We start from the raw sequence: 17,806 nt of genomic DNA, 5'->3' as shown, positions 1-17,806 counted from the left end.
TACTCCTCCTATATAATACTGCTGGTACCCAGTCCCCACAATAAAGCAGTGTGAGCACAGATATATGCAGCACACTGAGCACAGATATGGAGTATTTTTCAGGCAGACAACGTATATTGGTGGTCACTGTCAGCAAAACTCTGCACTGTACTCCTCCTATATAATACAGCTGCTCCCCAGTCCCCACAATTAAGCAGGGGTGGTATTCATGTGACCGCCGGTCAGCTGACCGACAGTCACATGACCTCCTCCACCAGCCCGACGGGTCACTGTCCCGATGGTCGGCATGCCGACCAACAGGGACTATTTCCACTCGTGGGTTTCCACGACACCCATAGAGTGGGAATAGAACCCGTGCGCCACCGAGCCCGCAGCGTGGCGAGCACAGCGAGCCCGCAAGGGGCTTGCTGCACTCGCGCCTCACCGCCGGGATCCCGGCGTCGGTATGCTGCCGGGATCCCGGCACCGGTCAGCCGTACTACACCCCTAAGCAGTGTGAGCACAGATATATGCAGCACACTGAGCGCAGATATGGAGTGTTTTTCAGGCAGACAACGTATACAGGTGGTCACTGTCAGCAAAACTCTGCACTGTACTCCTCCTATATAATATAGCTGCTCCCCAGTCCCCACAATTAAGCAGTGTGAGCACAGATATATGCAGCACACTGAGCACAGATATGGAGTGTTTTTCAGGCAGACAACGTATACTGGTGGTCACTGGTCAGCAAAACTCTGCACTGTACTCCTCCTATATAATACTGCTGGTCCCCAGTCCCCACAATAAAGCAGTGTGAGCACAGATATATGCAGCACACTGAGCACAGATATGGAGTGTTTTTCAGGCAGACAACGTATACAGGTGGTCACTGTCAGCAAAACTCTGCACTGTACTCCTCCTATATAATATAGCTGCTCCCCAGTCCCCACAATTAAGCAGTGTGAGCACAGATATATGCAGCACACTGAGCACAGATATGGAGTGTTTTTCAGGCAGACAACGTATACTGGTGGTCACTGGTCAGCAAAACTCTGCACTGTACTCCTCCTATATAATACTGCTGGTCCCCAGTCCCCACAATAAAGCAGTGTGAGCACAGATATATGCAGCACACTGAGCACAGATATGGAGTGTTTTTCAGGCAGACAACGTATACTGGTGGTCACTGTCAGCAAAACTCTGCACTGTACTCCTCCTATATAATACAGCTGCTCCCCAGTCCCCACAATTAAGCAATAAGCACAAATATTTTCATCAACATTAATAAACGGAGAGGACGCCAGCCACGTCCTCTCCTTAACATTTCCTATGCACGAGTGAAAATGGCGGCGACGCGCGGCTGCTTATATAGAATCCGAATCTCGCGAGAATTCGACAGCGGGATGATGACGTTCGGGCGCGCTCGGATTAACCGAGCCATACGGGAGAATCCGAGTATGCCTTGGACCCGTGTAAAATGGGTGAAGTTCGGGGGGGTTCGGTTTCCGAGGAACCGAACCCGCTCATCACTACTGTTTACTGCTAAGTCTAAAGGCCATTACTTACTTCTTATTTTTCTCCACGATCTCCCTGCTGCGTTTGACACTATTGACCAGTCTCTTCTCATCCAAATACTACAATCCCAGGACATAGCCCTATCCTGGTTTTCATCCTACTTATCAAATCAATCTTTTTGAGTTTGTTTCTCTAAATCCAGCTCCTCTTAGCTACCGTTATCAGTTGGAGTACGCACGGCTCAGTCTTGCGTCCTTTGCTTTTCTCAATCTGCATTATGTCACATTGCTCATCTTTCGGATTTTGGTATCATCTGTGTGCGGATGAATCTCAAACCTACCCATCTTCCCCAGACAGTGGCGGAACTACCTTCCCTGGGGATTAAGGGGTCCACGGCTATGGCATGACCGTAGTCTGCCTCCTAGCCAGTAATATAACTGTAAGCCTCAGCCTGCATCCATGTAGTGCATCTGTCATAATATATAGTGTGTCCCCAGCTCACCTACTCCCATGTACATTACTCACTGTACAATTTTCTAGTAGAAACACTATGATAGTATCAGATGCATCTGGATGGGTACATGAGTGAGGTCTCTTCCTCATGCATCTGGCACGCATGGTAACTATGAGAGTCATACAATGAGTAGCTGCAGTGCAAGGAGAAGTGCCGCAAGCCAGAGCCCAGAAACCAGCCTCACACAAGGGCCAAAGAAGAAATTCAACAGAAGAAGTAGAAAAGAGGAAGATAGGGAAAAGCAAAGGGACAGTAATAAAAAAAGACAAAGGAGGGGGAGGTGTAGAAAAGCACAAAATCATTTAAAAAGAAAAAAATTCTATACTATGCATGTGTGTGTGTGTGTGTGTGTGTGTGTGTGTGTGTGTGTGTGTGTGTGTGTGTGTATGTGTGTGTGTGTGTGTATATATATATATATATATATACTGTATATGCATATATATATATATTTATATATTTATATACACTGCTCAAAAAAATAAAGGGAACACTAAAATAACACATCCTAGATCTGAATGAATGAAATATTCTTATTAAATACTTTGTTCTTGACATAGTTGAATGTGGTGACAACAAAATCACACAAAAATTATCAATGGAAATCAAATTTATTAACCCATGGAGGTCTGGATTTGGAGTCACACTCAAAATTAAAGTGGAAAAACACACTACAGGCTGATCCAGCTTTGATGTAATATCCTTAAAACAAGTCAAAATGAGGCTCAGTAGAGTGTGTGGCCTCCACGTGCCTGTATGACCTCCCTACAATGCCTGGGCATGCTCCTGATGAGGTGGCGGATGGTCTCCTGAGGAATCTCCTCCCAGACCTGGACTAAAGCATCCGCCAACTCCTGGACAGTCTGTGGTGCAACGTGGCGTTGGTGGATGGAGCGAGACATGATGTTCCAGATGTGCTCAATTGGATTCAGGTCTGGGGAACGGGCGGGCCAGTCCATAGCATCAATGCCTTCGTCTAGCAGGAACTGCTGACACACTCCAGCCACATGAGGTCTAGCATTGTCTTGCATTTGGAGGAACCCAGGGCCAACCGCACCAGCATATGGTCTCACAAGGGGTCTGAGGATCTCATCTCGGTACCTAATGGCAGTCAGGCTACCTCTGGCGAGCACATGGAGGGCTGTGGGGCTCCCCAAAGAAATGCCACCCCACACCATTACTGATCCACTGCCAAACCGGTCATGCTGGAGTATGTTGCAGGCAGCAGAACGTTCTTCTTGGCGTCCCCAGACTCTGTCATGTCTGTCACATGTGCTCAGTGAGAACCTGCATTCATCTGTGAAGAGCACAGGGCGCCAGTGGCGAATTTGCCAATCTTGGTGTTCTCTGGCAAATGCCAAACGTCCTGCACGGTGTTGGGCTGTAAGCACAACCCCCATCTGTGGACGTCGGGCCCTCATACCACCCTCATGGAGTCTGTTTCTGATCGTTTGAGTAGACACATGCACATTTGTGGCTTTCTGGAGGTCATTTTGCAGGGCTCTGGCAGTGCTCCTCCTGTTCTTACTTGCACAAAGGCGGAGGTAGCGGTCCTGCTGCTGGGTTGTTGCCCTCCTACGGCCTCCTCCACGTCTCCTGATGTACTGGCCTGTCTCCTGGTAGCGCCTCCATGCTCTGGGCACTACGCTGACAGACACCGCAAACCTTCTTGCCACAGCTCGCATTGATGTGCTATCCTGGATGAGCTGCACTACCTGAGACACTTGTGTGGGTTGTAGACTCCGTCTCATGCTACCACTAGAGTGAAAGCACCGCCAGCTTTCAAAAGTGACCAAAACATCAGCCAGAAAGCATAGGAGCTGAGAAGTGGTCTGTGGTCACCACCTGCAGAACAACTCCTTTATTGGGGGTGTCTTGCTGATTGCCTATAATTTCTACCTGTTGTCTATTCCATTTGCACAACAGCATGTGAAATTGATTGTCAATCAGTGTTGCTTCCTAAGTGGACAGGTTGATTTCACAGAAGTGTGATTGACTTGGAGTTACATTGTGTTGTTTAAGTGTTCCCTTTATTTTTTTGAGCAGTGTGTGTATGTATATATATATATATATATATATATATATATAATGACTCCCCCTGTCACCATCTGCCTCTCCCACTCACCATCTGCCTCCCTCTGCTACCTACTTCCTCTGCAGTTACCGACTGCCTCTCTCTGTCTCTCCCTGTCACCCACTGCCTCTTGTTGTCACCCACTGCATCACTCATTGCCCCACTGCATCACCAATTGCCTCTCCATCACATCTACCTCTCCCTGTCATCCAATGCCTCTCTGTCACCTACTGCGTATTCCATCACTCTCTGTCTCTCCCTGTCCCTCCTTGTCACCCACTGCCTCTCCATCTCCATGTCATTTAATAAACTTATATAGACTGCAACCATATTACAGTATACTGAAGACACCGCAAAAACTCGTATTAATTATCTCCTGCATTGATTATTGCAATAGGACCTAATTCAGATCTGATTGCAGCAGCAAATATGTTAGCTAATGGGCAAAACCATGTGCACTGCAGGTGGGCAGATATAACATGTGCAGAGAGAGTTAGATTTGGGTGGGTTATATTGTTTCTGTGCAGGGTAAATACCGGCTGCCTTATTTTTACACTGCAATTTAGATTTCAGTTTGAACACACCCCACCCAAATCTATCTATCTCTGCACGCTATATCTGCCCCCCCTGCAGTGCACATGGTTTTGCCCATTAGCTAACAAATTTGCTGCTGCGATCAGATCTGAATTAGGTCCTGTCTCCTTACTGTACTTTACCAATACAGACTCTCACCACTACAATCCATTCTGAGTGCAGCGAAGAGGCTGATCTATCTTGCTAAACGTTTATCATCTGCTGATCCCTATGTCAGTCCCTCCACTAGTTACCTATTTTCTGCCAAATTCAATATAAAGTACTTTTACTGAAACATAAAGCTATTAACCAAACTACAGCGATAAACAGCTCGTCGCTTATCTCAAAATATCTTCCAACCCAACTTTTCAGCTTTGCACAAGATCAGCATCTCTCATACACATGCATTACCTGTTCCCATTCATGGTTGCAGGACTTTTTTGGAGATGCACCCACTCTGTGGAATGCCCTCTCACGCACAATAAGACTCTCCTCTAGTCTCCAAATCTTCAAGTGTTCTCTGAAAATATACCTCTTCAGACAAGCTTATCAAATTCCAGGACAGCCCACATAAGTTCATTAGCTTTATATATTTTCTCTTCCTTCGCTTCACATCCTCCATGTGTCACTAGATATATACCTACACATGCATATACACACATACTGTACACTACACACCAAATAGAAGTACTTCAGCCATGGCTTGGTTAAGATGCATGGTCAAGTAACCTGTTTCCCCTATTTATTGATTCATCTCGTTTAATGGAGCAAAACTCAAATCAGCTATAGCTTAATAAAATAATCATGATATCTAGGTGTCATCAAAGGCTACTGCGATGGACTGAAGGCAATGTGCAGAGGAAGCAGAGACAGAAAGTTTAGCCCAAATGTCACCCTCTATCATTCAGCTTTACCATGCATGTCCATGTGAATGTTGTACATGGTATTTTAATTGTATTTTATTTATTATTTAAACTTTATATGTTTAATTGTACCTGCACGCTCTCCAATTTTACTTTGATTATGGTGAAGTGAGGTAGTAGCCCAGACTACCTTCTGGGAGCTGTATATACAGTTACTTGTTACTATGTATTATACAGTCTAAGGGTGTACAGGTTTTGTATATAATTACATATATGTGTGCACTCATTTAAGTCTATACATATATACAGTGCATCCGGAAAGTATTCACAGCGCTTCACATTTTGTGATGTTATAGCCTTATTCCAAAATGGAATAAATTATTTTTTTCCCTCAAAATTCTACACACAATACCCCATAATAACAACATGAAAAAAGTTTGTTTGAGATTTTTGCAAATTTATTAAAAATAAAAAACTAAGAAATCACATGTACATAAGTATTCACAACCTTTGCTCGATACTTTGTTGATGCAGAAATTACAGCCTCAAGTCTTTTTGAATATGATGCCACAAGCTTGGCACACCTATCTTTGGCCAGTTTCGCCCATTCCTCTTTGCAGCACCTCTCAAGCTCCATCAGGTTGCACAGCCATTTTTAGATCTCTCCACAGATGTTCAATCGGACTCAAGTCTGGGCTCTGGCTGGGGCACTCAAGGATATTCACAGAGTTGTCCTGAAGCCACTCCTTTGATATCTTGGCTGTGTGCTTAGGGTCGTTGTCCTGCTGAAAGATGAACCGTCGCCACAGTCTGAGGTCAAGAGCACTCTGGAGCAGATTTTCATCCAGGATGTTTCTGTACATTACTGCATTCATCTTTCGCTCTATCCTGACTAGTCTCCCAGTTCCTGCCGCTGAAAAACATCCCCACAGCATGATGCTGCCATCACCATGCTGGGATGGTATTGGCCTGGTGATGAGCGGTGCCTGGTTTCTTCCAAACATGACACCTGGCATTCACGCCAAAGAGTGCAAGCTTTGTCTCATCAGACCAGAGAATTTTGTTTCTCATGGTCTGAGAGTCCTTCAGGTGCATTTTGGTGGATTGCTGCAGAGATGGTTGCCTTCTGGAAGGTTCTCCTCTCTCCACAGAGGAGTGCTGTAGTTCTGACACAGTGACCATTGGGTTCTTGGTCACCTCCCTGACTAGGGCACCTCCCCTACCTATCACTATGCTTAGACAGCCGCCCAGCTCAAGGAAGAGTCCTGCTTGTTCCAAACTGCTTCCATTTACGGATGATGGAGGCCACTGTGCTCATTGGGACCTTCAAAGCAGCAGATATTTTTCTGTACCCTTCCCCAGATTTGTGCCTCGAGACAATCCTGTCTCGGAGTTCTACAGACAATTCCTTTGACTGTATGCTTGGTTTGTGCTCAGACATGTACTGTCAAGTGTGGAACCTTATATAGATAGGTGTGTGCCTTTCCAAATCATGACCAATCAACTTAATTTACCACAGGTGGACTCCAATTAAGCTGTAGGAACATCTCAGGGATGATCAGTGGAAACAGGATGTACCTGAGCTCAATTTTGAGCTTCATGGCAAAGGCTGTGAATACTTAGGGAAAATGTGATTTCTTAGTTTATTATTTTTAATAAATTTGCAAAAATCTTTAGAAAAACTTTTTTCACGTTGTCATTATGGGGTATTGTGTGTAGAATTTTAAGGGAAAAAATTACTTTATTCCATTTTGGAGTAAGGCTGTAACATAACAAAATGTGGAAAAAGTGAAGCGCTGTGAATACTTTCAGGATGCACCGTATTATTCTTATTGGTTTGCGCCCAATAATTTAAACTTTACGTAATATGTCCATGTAAATGTCCCACTGCTCTTAAACGGAGATGAATGATTCCTGTTTCACGTCTTTTCTGAATTTATTCCTGGCAGGGTTTCTACTCAGTTGCTTTGAATCATTAGCGTAAATGTATCCGTGTTTTACAGCTCATATTTACACCAGCTGCAACTGTTGCAGCCGTGCAATCTGACATTCCAGTGATCTCGTCAGCTACATCTTCAACTCCCTGTCGGTCATCAGCTCCTCAGGTGAGCAAATTTCAATTAAGTAGGTCATGAAAGCATTGAGTACTTCAGATCTGTGCTACCTCAGTACCTCAACCAGATTGTGCTTCCCATTGATGCTAATAAAGCCTTCCCTGTGCGTAAGGCACCTGGGGTTGATGAGCTCCCAATAGAGTTGTATAAATGGCCCTACAGACACGGCGATCCGCCGCCCAGCTGCCCGACCGCCGATACAGCAGACGGGCGGCGGGGGGGCAGTGACGGGGGGAGTGAAGTTTCTTCACTCCCCCCCATCACACGGCTCCATACAAGTGCAGGCAAATATGGACGAGATCGTCCATATTGGCCTGCATGCACAGCCGACGGGGCACCAGCAATGAACGAGCACAGGGCCGCGCATCGTTCATCGCTGGTGCCTCCACACTGCACGATATGAACGTTATCTCGTTCATTAATGAACAAGATCGTTCATATCTTGCAGTCAAATCGCCCAGTGTGTAGGGCCTATAAGGCCTCTGTACGGCTCAGTAGGATTGGAACAGTTGTCCACTGACACCTGTTCTAAGTGTGGAGCCTCTGGTGCTGACTTCTGGTACCTGATATGGTCCTGACCCCAGTTTTCTTTATTTTTCTCCCACGTTGTGGAATATATCTGAAGAACAGGGATTGGGATGCCTTTGTGTACCCCCTGTATTTGTATTTTTGGATTGAGCCTGGCTGATTTGCAAAATTCTTATTTATAGCTTATGTTAATAATCTTTTATTATTAGCTAGGGTGTGCCTTTCTCTGACCTGGATGGCGCCTCATGCTGCATGTAGGCAATTTTACTATTTAACATGGAAGGTGTTAGGAACCAAGTCAAACCCAAATCGCAGTATACATGAAACCAAATACCAGAGTTGTCATAAACATAACTACAATAATGTTGAAAAGGTTCTAGTTTTATTTTACGGACTGGACACAACCAGCATTAAACAATGTAAGGAAACAGTAAAATGGGTGTGCAGTAAGTTTCTAGATGTACAAAAAGTATTATTTCTCCAGCAGGGTCCAGAGGTTATCCACAGGATAACAATGGGATATGATGGAGCGACAGCGGATTGGCACCAAACAATCACAAGCTTTCAGGCCTCCCAGGATGCAACGGGCCCGTCCATATATCCCCGCCCACTGGCTCAGGCAAATCGGTTTTTTGTTTGGTGCAGCAGGAGCCGGACCATTGTCAGAGGGCTGCTGTTCTAGGGCAGCCCTAAGCTTTCTTATTTTATTTTTATAGTCTTACTATGTTTTTCAGTGATCTTTCTTAACAGCGTCTTATACGCATATTGGAAAGAGTCGCTCCAACAACTCTCCGCCGGGTCGCAACAACGCTTACCCATGTGTACAGTGCTGTCTCGGCGGAGGTCTGTGTCGGATATACTAGCAGGTTCAGCAGACGTGACCAGGCTGTGGCCGGAGCACGGGGAGAAGGTAAGGCATCAGTTCCCCGTAGTCGGGGTACAGCCGCACTGTATTGGAAGGAGACTACCAAACAGTAGCTGACGTGCCGCCACCACGGGTGCTCCAGTGCTAGGCCTTAGGGATCATAAGGCACCAGGAATAGTATGAGGCTGCGATCCCTAGAGTTGATGTCAGCGGTGGGGAGTTAGACGCTCTCCTGGTCGCCCCTCCCCCCAGTTCATGACCAGTTTCCGCGAGTCTCCCGCCATGAACTGTTGCCTCACTTCCGTCTCAGACGCTACCACGAGGGGTCTCGGTCGCAGCATAGGCCGCTGCATCTGTGTTCACTAAGCGCTACCGCGAGTAGACCCGGTCGCAATACAGGCGTCTGTATGGCCGGTGTGTCTATGTGCACAGTGCGTCTGTGTTCACTTAAAGTTCCCGGAGCGGTGGTGTACACTAGTAGCTCCTGGATCCATTTAGCGTTCGCTAACATATTGATCGATCTTGGAAGTGAGGTGAGTCTCCCTGTATCCCACTCTACCGAGTACGGGTTATACAGCACTAAATTTCTATCTACTTTTGTAAGTATGAATAGTTAAGTTTAAGTGCCTATTGCATATGAGTCTGTGTACATTACTGTGGTTTTCTTCGCAATGCGTCTGAATATATTAAGATCTGTATAAAACAGAATTCAGTAATATGTACTCCTACATACTTTAAAATGTGTTTGTAGTTGATTATGTGCTCATATGACTAATATATAACATGTGACTGACTGCTAGTGTGATTGCTGTCTTTAATATATGTTTGTCAGTTGGTCTTCTGATCCTCAGTGCTGGTGAATGGGTAGGGGTCAGATTGATATCACTTTCGAACAATAAAGTGGTTACAGTCACAAATTGTGTAGTACACTGTGAAAGTGCTGATTATTTATCATGTCTAAGAGCGGCAAAGGTGACGAGAGTACACTTAAATAACACCAACACTCATATCATGTTGTCTTGCAATAACTGTATTATCCTCTATGATCTGGTACAGGATGGTTCATGTGTTTGTCAGCATAATAGATAAATTCCCTTTGGGCGATGTTTGCACAGACCTTGTCCAGTATAGCTGAAAGGTTAATTCCTACAACTTCGATACCAGGAATAGGGTTCATTATTAACTCATACAGGCAGCTCTCTATCTACGGTATCCCCAACAGCTTCTCTAATAAAACAAGCTGAGAAACTGAGTGTAAATAAATCATCTACTGCACAGGCTACACAGGATGATTCATCAGACGATAAAACCTCTATATACTCTTCTTCAGCATACAAAGAACAGGTAAATTTAGCTGAGTTAATGAGAGCAGTAAAGGCTTTCCTGTCCTTAGAGGATTCATCAAAGCCTGTGTTAAAAACAAGGTACCTATGTTTAAACGTCCCAAAAAAATAGGGCCTCCTCATGGGGGACCCCAGCAGCTGATGAAAAACAGGGAAAAGGTTTGGGCTATACCCAATAAAGAATATAGATTCCCAGTAAATGGGATTCAAAATATCCTTTTCCAGCTGAGGACTGTTTAAAAATTGGAATTGCCTCTTATAGATATATATGGCCTTTGCCGTCAAAGTCAAAAGAGGGATGGTTTTCTGAAAACCATATTGTCTCTGTCTGGGGCAGTTATAAGGCCAGCCATGACTTCACCTTGCAATCTACAGCACACCACACCGGATGAGCTCAATCTCACTAGATCTTGGAAGCTAAGCAGTGTTGGGCCGGGTTAGTTCTTGGATGGGAGACCATCTTGGAATACCAGGTGGTGTAGGAACACGGGGCTGAGGTACTGGAAGACAGGTTTTTCAGCGCCTGCAAGGGAGCAAGAATCCCATATAGCTCATATGGACACTAATGTTCTAGGGCATCAGCATTAACAATAGTTGCTCGCAGAGCAGTGCTTACATACATGAAAAGCTGATTCACAATCAAAGAAGGTTCTGGAAAATTTGCCTTTGGCTGGAAGTTTCTGTTTGGTAAGGAGTTAACAGATATTCTGGAGTCAAAATCAGACTCCCAAGAAGGTCACGTTTCCTTCCACATATAACCCCAAACATAGGGGTCCAGTTTTTGGCCTTGTCGATCATAAAGGAACATAACAGGCCCAATACATTAACTTTGGTAAGGCAAAGAAGCAAAGGCAACAAGAGGGGCAGCTTCCAAACCAGAGGATAAGCCATCAGCATGATAGTGCTGGCCTCCTTCTGGGGGACCCCAGTATAGGGGGCGAACTTCTTCAGTTTGCACAGATCTGGTAACAGTTTACAAACAGATGCCTGAGTGCAAGAAGTGGTATCTCTAGGTTATGTTTCTCTTCAAGAAGCATCCTCCTTGAAGTTTTCTGTTCCAGTCCTTCTCGGGTAGAGGCGAAGGACAGGGGATGCAAGAAGCAGTTGAGAAATTGCTTTGGTCAGGAATAGGCATTCCAGTAACCCCTGCACAATAGGGACGGGGTTTTACTCCAACCGGGTTTGGGTTCAGAAGGATCCTTTCACCCCAATCTCAAATTCCTAAACAAATAAGTTTGGGTACCACGGTTCACAGGGAGACGTTGCTCTCCATAGTTTTGGCATGAAGCCAGGGAATTACAGGATATCCCTGGATAGTCAGGATGTTAACCTACAGGTTCCTATAGCACTGTTCCATCAGTGTTATCTCAAGGTTCACCATCCTCCAGCAACATTTTCAGTTCCAGACCTTACCCTTGGGGTTAGCCACAGCCTCCAGAGTATTTTCCAAAATTATGATGATTATGGCAGCTGATCTCCACAAGAAGGGGATAAGAAAATTGTCATACTTCGACCACCTTTTTTTATACTGGCACAGGAAAGGTTTCTGTGCCATCTCCAACATACAATGTTTTGTCTGCAGAGTCACTGGTGGTTCATAAATTGGGCAAAGCCATCTCGGGTTCCGTCACAATGGATGACTCACTGTGGGGCTTTACTGAATTCCAGTCTGCAGAAAATGGATTACCTCGGAACAAGATATCCAAGATACAGTCAAGTACTCAGGTGTTGTTACACAGTCAAACGATATCAATCCACGCAGCTATGCGACTGATGGGTTTGATGGTGTCAACATTCGACATGGTGGCGTATGCACAATTCCACTCAAGACCTCGGCAGCGTCTGATTCTAGCCAGATGGAATGGGATACATCAGACAATAAAGAAACAGACTCTGGTACTTTCACACAAGGTAAGAAAGTCATCAGCCTGATGGCTATAGACATCTCATCTAGACAAAGGGAGAATCTTTTGGATATCAGATGGGAGATCCTGACAACAGATGCCAGTCTCCAGGGCTGGGGAGCAGTGTCCAGAAGATTATGGTTCCAGGGACAATGGACCATAGAAGAAAGTTGCCTGCCAATAAATCTTTTAGAACTTCGGGCCTTATACATGGCACTGATTCAGGCAAAAGACACTCTTCAAGGAAGACCAGTCCAGATCCGCTCGGACTATTTAACGGCGTGGGCGTACCTCAACCATCAGGGAGGAATGCGCAGCCAAATAGCAACGAAGGAGGTAAGTCACATACTAAAGTGGGCAGAACTCCATCTTCCAGCATTGTCCGCAGTATTCGTTCCGGGACTCCTAAACTGGGAAGCGGATTTTCTCAGTCGACACGCCATTCAAGCAAGTGAATGGGCTCTACACCCGGTAGTCTTTCAGACTCGGGTAGACAAGTGGGGTTTGCCAGAGATAGATCTCATGGCGTCCCGTCTGAACAACTAAGTGCCCGCATACGGGGCAAGAACAAAGGATCCCGGAGCGATTTTTGTGGACGCCTTGTCGGTGAAATGGGAGTTTCATCTGGCATATCTATTTCTTCCGATCATCCTGCTACCAGGGTTGTGAGGAAGATAAAAGAAGCAAAGGGTGCCGTGATTCTAATAGCTCCGTCTTGGCCCAGAAGGCAATGGTACATAGATCTACAGAGAATGGCAATGGATGCTCCACGTCTGCTCCCTCAACGTCCAGATCTACTAATGCAGGGTCCTTGTTATCACAGGCATCTGGATCGACTTTCGTTGACGGCGTGGCTCTTGAAACCTCTATCCTGAAGTCAAGAGGATTCTCGCTACAGGTAAATTCAAACATTGCACAGAGCAAGGAAACCCTCCTCAGCTCGCATTTATCACCGAATATGGCAGGCCTATATTCATGGTGCAGTGAAAGAAATATGGACCCGAAATCTTCCCAAGTTTCCTGGGTCTTAGATTTCCTTCAGGCAGGAATGGATAAGGGTTTGAAGGTGGCTTCCTTGAGAGTACAAGTATCAGCATTGACTGTAGGGTTCCAAAAGAAAAATTGCCAATTTACAGGATGTGCGTACTTTTTCCAGGGAATGCTGTGCATTCAACCTCCTTTTGTTCCTCCTACAGTGCCTTGAGACTTAGGTCTAGTCCTTAAAGCCCTTCAAGTTGCTCCGTTTGAACCACTTGATAAAGTGGATCTTAAATGGTTGACAGCTAAAGTTCTCTTTCTACTGGTTGTGGCATCAGCAAGAAGAATGTCAGATTTAGGAGCGCTGTAATATTGTTCTCCTTGTCTGTTTTTTTTTATCCAGATAAAGCAGTTCTCAGAACTAGGTCTGGGTATCTTCCTAAGGTGGTAAATAGAAAAAAAGGATTACTCTGCGCTATGAAACACTCTGTATTGTATATATGTGTGGTCTGTCATGGAGAGTAATTGACTCAGTGGGACTCAATATAGATAAAATAAATAGTTTTATCCAAAATATTTATAAACAACACATATAACATGTAACAAAACACACAGGTAGTAGCAGTTTAGTAACTTTTGTACAAGAGACATTAATTTAGCAAGTTAATAGTAAATATGCAATAAAAACTGATTGATTTGCAATTAAAGCTGTTTGATTTCTCTTCAACAAGAGATATTCATGTGCAAATAATTGTAAAGCATGCAATAAAATTAAGTTAAAATGAAGCTCTCTCAGATGGTACAAAAGGTCTTTACACTGGCGTCCCAGTGTGTTATAGAATGAATCTCCCGCAAAGGAATTCACAGTATCATTAGTGCAGTGAGAACAGCATATAGTCAAATAATATTTACCCAAGTGCTGGTTCTCAGGGACTATTCTTTCATCTGGAACTGCCTCATCTGTCTTTGATGGTGTGGCTCTTGAGACATCCCTCCTAAAGACTTCTCCAGTGCAGTGGTTTATATCGCCGGATAAGACACTCCTACTTTCAGTGGTGTGCTCATCATCACTACAACCCTAAAGGTCTCAGGATCCCTAGACTGTTATCCTTTTTACAGATGGGCCTATCCATGGGTCTTCTCCTGGCTTCTCTGAAGGTCCAGGTCTCGGCTTTGTCCGTCTGGTTCCAGAAGAGACTGGCGCCCTTGCCAGATGTGCATACCTTCCTCCAGAGGGTACTCCGGATATAGTCCCCATTCATCCCTACATTTGCCCATGGGATCTGTCTTTGGTTCTTCGGGCCTTAAAAATGGACTTCTTTAGAACCATTGGAGACTGTGAACCTCAAGTGGCTCACCACTAAGACTCTATTTTTTCTGGCTATAGCTTCAGCCTGGAGAGTCTCTAACTTGGGAGCTCTCTTCTGTTGCTTCCCCTTTTTGATATTCCACCAGGACTGGGCGGTTTTACGGACTAAACATGGATACCTAGTTAAGGTAGTGTCTAAACTCCATATCAATGACCCAGTTGTGGTACCAGCCTTCCAGGTACCTGGTATTTCACAAGAGGAAGTCTTGTTAGATGTAGTGCATGCTCTCCGGATTTACGTGGACCGTACTAGTTCCGTTAGGAAAAGGTATTCCTTATTCATCCACTATGGATTCCACAAGCGGGGCTGTCCTGTCAATAAGCAAACATTGGAACGTTGGCTCCGCATGACCATCTCACAGGCTTACATGGAGGCTGATCTTCATTTTCCAAATACAGTCTCTGCTCAATCTGCTTGTTTTGGGGTTCCTTCGTGGGCAACATGCCGTGGAGCGTCTGCTGAACAATTATGCAAGGCTGCTATGTGGTCTTCTGCCTACGTGTTTCTTAGGTTCTATGCCTTTGAATTGTTTGCCTCTCAGGATGCAACCTTTGGCCGCAATGTCCTCCTTTCAGCTTAGGAATGTTCCCTTCCTATTACAACTGCTTTGGAACATCCCAAGGTTAACCCTGTGGAGACCATGGACCATAAAGAAGAAAAGAAAGTTACCTTTGTTAACTCTTTTCCTTCAAGGTTCATGGGATCCACAGGGCGCTCACACTGATGCACCTAGCTTCAATGGGTTGCCTTTATGGTCACCCGTTCCCTTCTCATCTCCATGAGGGTGTGATTTCTAGTGCGTACCATTCTTCCTTCTCTCCTCTCTCCAGCTCCTCCTTTGGGATTGTTGACTAAAAATAAAGTGCCTGAGCATGGGGGGCAGGGTATGAGGGGAGAGGAGCCCAGTGCATCCTGGGAGGCTCATAAGCTTTGCTGTTCTGTGCCAGTCTTGGTCTCCACCAGCATTACCCAAGGTTAACCTTGTGGATCCCATGGACAACGAAGAAAAAGAGTTAACAAAGGTAAGTTTTACAATAACGCTTTATTTTCTTGCGCATCTTATCCATTCTCTAATCGTTCTAAATTTCCTCTCTTTGGGCCTCTCTTCTTAGTGCTACATTTTATAATTAATTATGCCTCATACTTTCTGCTCATTTCTTACTTCTGCTCCCCATACTCTCATCTCCTGGGATACAGATGATATCCCGGCAGACGGGATGCCAGTTACCATTATATCGACAGCGGCATCCCATTGCTGTCTCCTCACGGGCTCGCTGCACTCGCCACAGGTTCTGTTCCCATTCGGTTGGTGGTGTGGACCCACCAACCAAGGGCCTAATTCAGACCTGATTGCTGCTGTGCGTTTTCGCACACCGGTCGGTCAGGTCTGAACTGCGCATGCGCCGCAGTGCGCATGTGCATGCCAGAGAGCCGATGGCCATCTCATCCCTGCGATAGCCTCTGCCTGATTGACAGGCAGAAGCGGTCGCTGGGCGGGCCGGCGGCGATTGGCCGTCGTTTTGGGGGCACGGTCCGGGCAACGCAGTCGTGCCCGGACTGTGCGGGAGATGGGCTGTGTGACGTCACAGGCAGCCGCTGCGACCCAGGAAGTGATGAGTATCTCCCTGCCAGCGCGCTGGAGCTGCGCTGGTAGGGAGCTACTCCTCAGGTACAAAAGCATCGCCTGCATGCAATGCTTTTGCACCTGTGCGGGAAAGGGGCGGTGCAGAGCCAGACATGGGGGGCAGACTAGCCCTGTGCTGGGCGTCCCCCCACATCTCTGTGAAACTGATCGTAGATGTGCTGAATTTAGTACATCTGCGATCAGGTATTAATTAGGTCCCAAGTGGGAATACCCAGAGTTTGTCGGGATTCTGGGTGTTGGTATTTCGCCGGCTGTCTGGATTCTGGCGCTAGTCTCCTGAACGCCCGGATCTTGACAGCCTGTATATAGACAGCACACTATGGGCCAAATTCAGACCTGATCTCTGCTGAGCCTTTTTGCACAGCGGTTGATTATTGACTGTGCATGCATATAAACCGCAATGCGCATGCGTGTTGCCAAACAGCGACACGCTGGTGCAAAAATTTATACCGCATAGCCATTCTCAAGCTGATTGACAGCAAGAGGCCGTTTGTGGGTGGTAACTGGCCCTTTTCTGGGAGTGTCAGGGAAAACGCAGGTGTTCCCAAGCGTTTTCTGGGAGGGTGTGTGACATCAGCTCTGGACCCGATCAGCCTGTTCTTTTCGCACTGTAGGAGTAAGCGCACACACTGGAAAAACCATTCAATGGTGAGTAAGTTGCGAACGGATTTGCAGCTGTCCACTGACTGAGAGACATTTTCGCACGGTATACACATGCGATTGCACACTTGCATGGGGTGACTCTACACTCCCCCTTGGGTGGCGACTATCTGATCGCAGAACAACAAAATTAGCAGCACGCGATCAGGTCTGAATTAGGCCCTATGCCTGTTGCCCATTTCAGTCTGCCCCTGTCCTGTCATCAGCTGTCCCTCACTCTCTTAGATTCTATGCTCCAGCTGTGTGTGGCTCAATCTTCTTATTTACCATTGACTGATTCGGCGATGTAGCTTTTGGCTCATTTCGGTCGAATGGTGGGGTAACCATTGTGGTGCGTGAAAGCAGTCCACTTATTACCTACTTCCTCTATGGCCACACTTCTCTCTTCTCCTTGCCAGCAAGTGCTCCATGTTTGGACGGCTCTGGCATCAGTTCCTCTTTCCTACCACCATGGGTATACTGGAAGAGCAGCACTGGACTCCTGGAGCCCAGTCCCCAAGACTGGGAAATACTGGGTCCTGGGGTTACATTAGGTTTAGTGGTCCTTTACTGCTTATGTAGTGTGCTTACTTCAACTTCAAACACATAAGTGACTAAAAAAGTAGAAACGAAAAATACCATAAAGTTGTTTCTCTGCACTTCCTGGATCCTAAATTATAGGCTTGAGCTTTTAAAATCTCTACCAAACTGCAGAGTTCTTACAGTTTATTCATAGTTCTGCAGATCTTTCACATTGTAATTGTTAACATGTCAGTAAGGGAATGCAGATTTCAGAATATCTTTTGTTGTACCTTGATAAATCAAAGTATCATTCAAGACAACGACCAAGTCTTATGGCATGAATAGGACGTAGTGGTTCTCCAACTCACTTCTCAGAATAGTTT

At 45.7% G+C, this 17,806-nt stretch overlaps 1 protein-coding gene across 7 annotated transcripts in view; it reads left to right on the top strand.

Annotated features, from left to right (window-relative positions):
* PHC3 (polyhomeotic homolog 3) overlaps positions 1-17,806 on the top strand; it is a 364,349-nt gene that overhangs the window by 169,538 nt on the left and 177,005 nt on the right. For 6 of the 7 annotated variants that reach the window (XM_063916218.1, XM_063916215.1, XM_063916214.1 and 3 more), the window contains one exon: positions 7,519-7,620. The exons of the other annotated variant lie outside the window; for it this stretch is intronic. In XM_063916218.1, coding sequence (XP_063772288.1) covers positions 7,519-7,620 — 102 coding nt within the window. The remainder of the gene's footprint in view (positions 1-7,518; positions 7,621-17,806) is intronic. 7 annotated transcript variants of the gene reach the window in all.

Source organism: Pseudophryne corroboree, chromosome 4 (genome assembly GCF_028390025.1).
Source record: "Pseudophryne corroboree isolate aPseCor3 chromosome 4, aPseCor3.hap2, whole genome shotgun sequence".
In the NCBI taxonomy this organism is placed as follows: domain Eukaryota; kingdom Metazoa; phylum Chordata; class Amphibia; order Anura; family Myobatrachidae; genus Pseudophryne; species Pseudophryne corroboree.
Note: the sequence above shows the minus strand (reverse complement) of the source record. Positions and strands in the feature narration are given on the sequence as shown.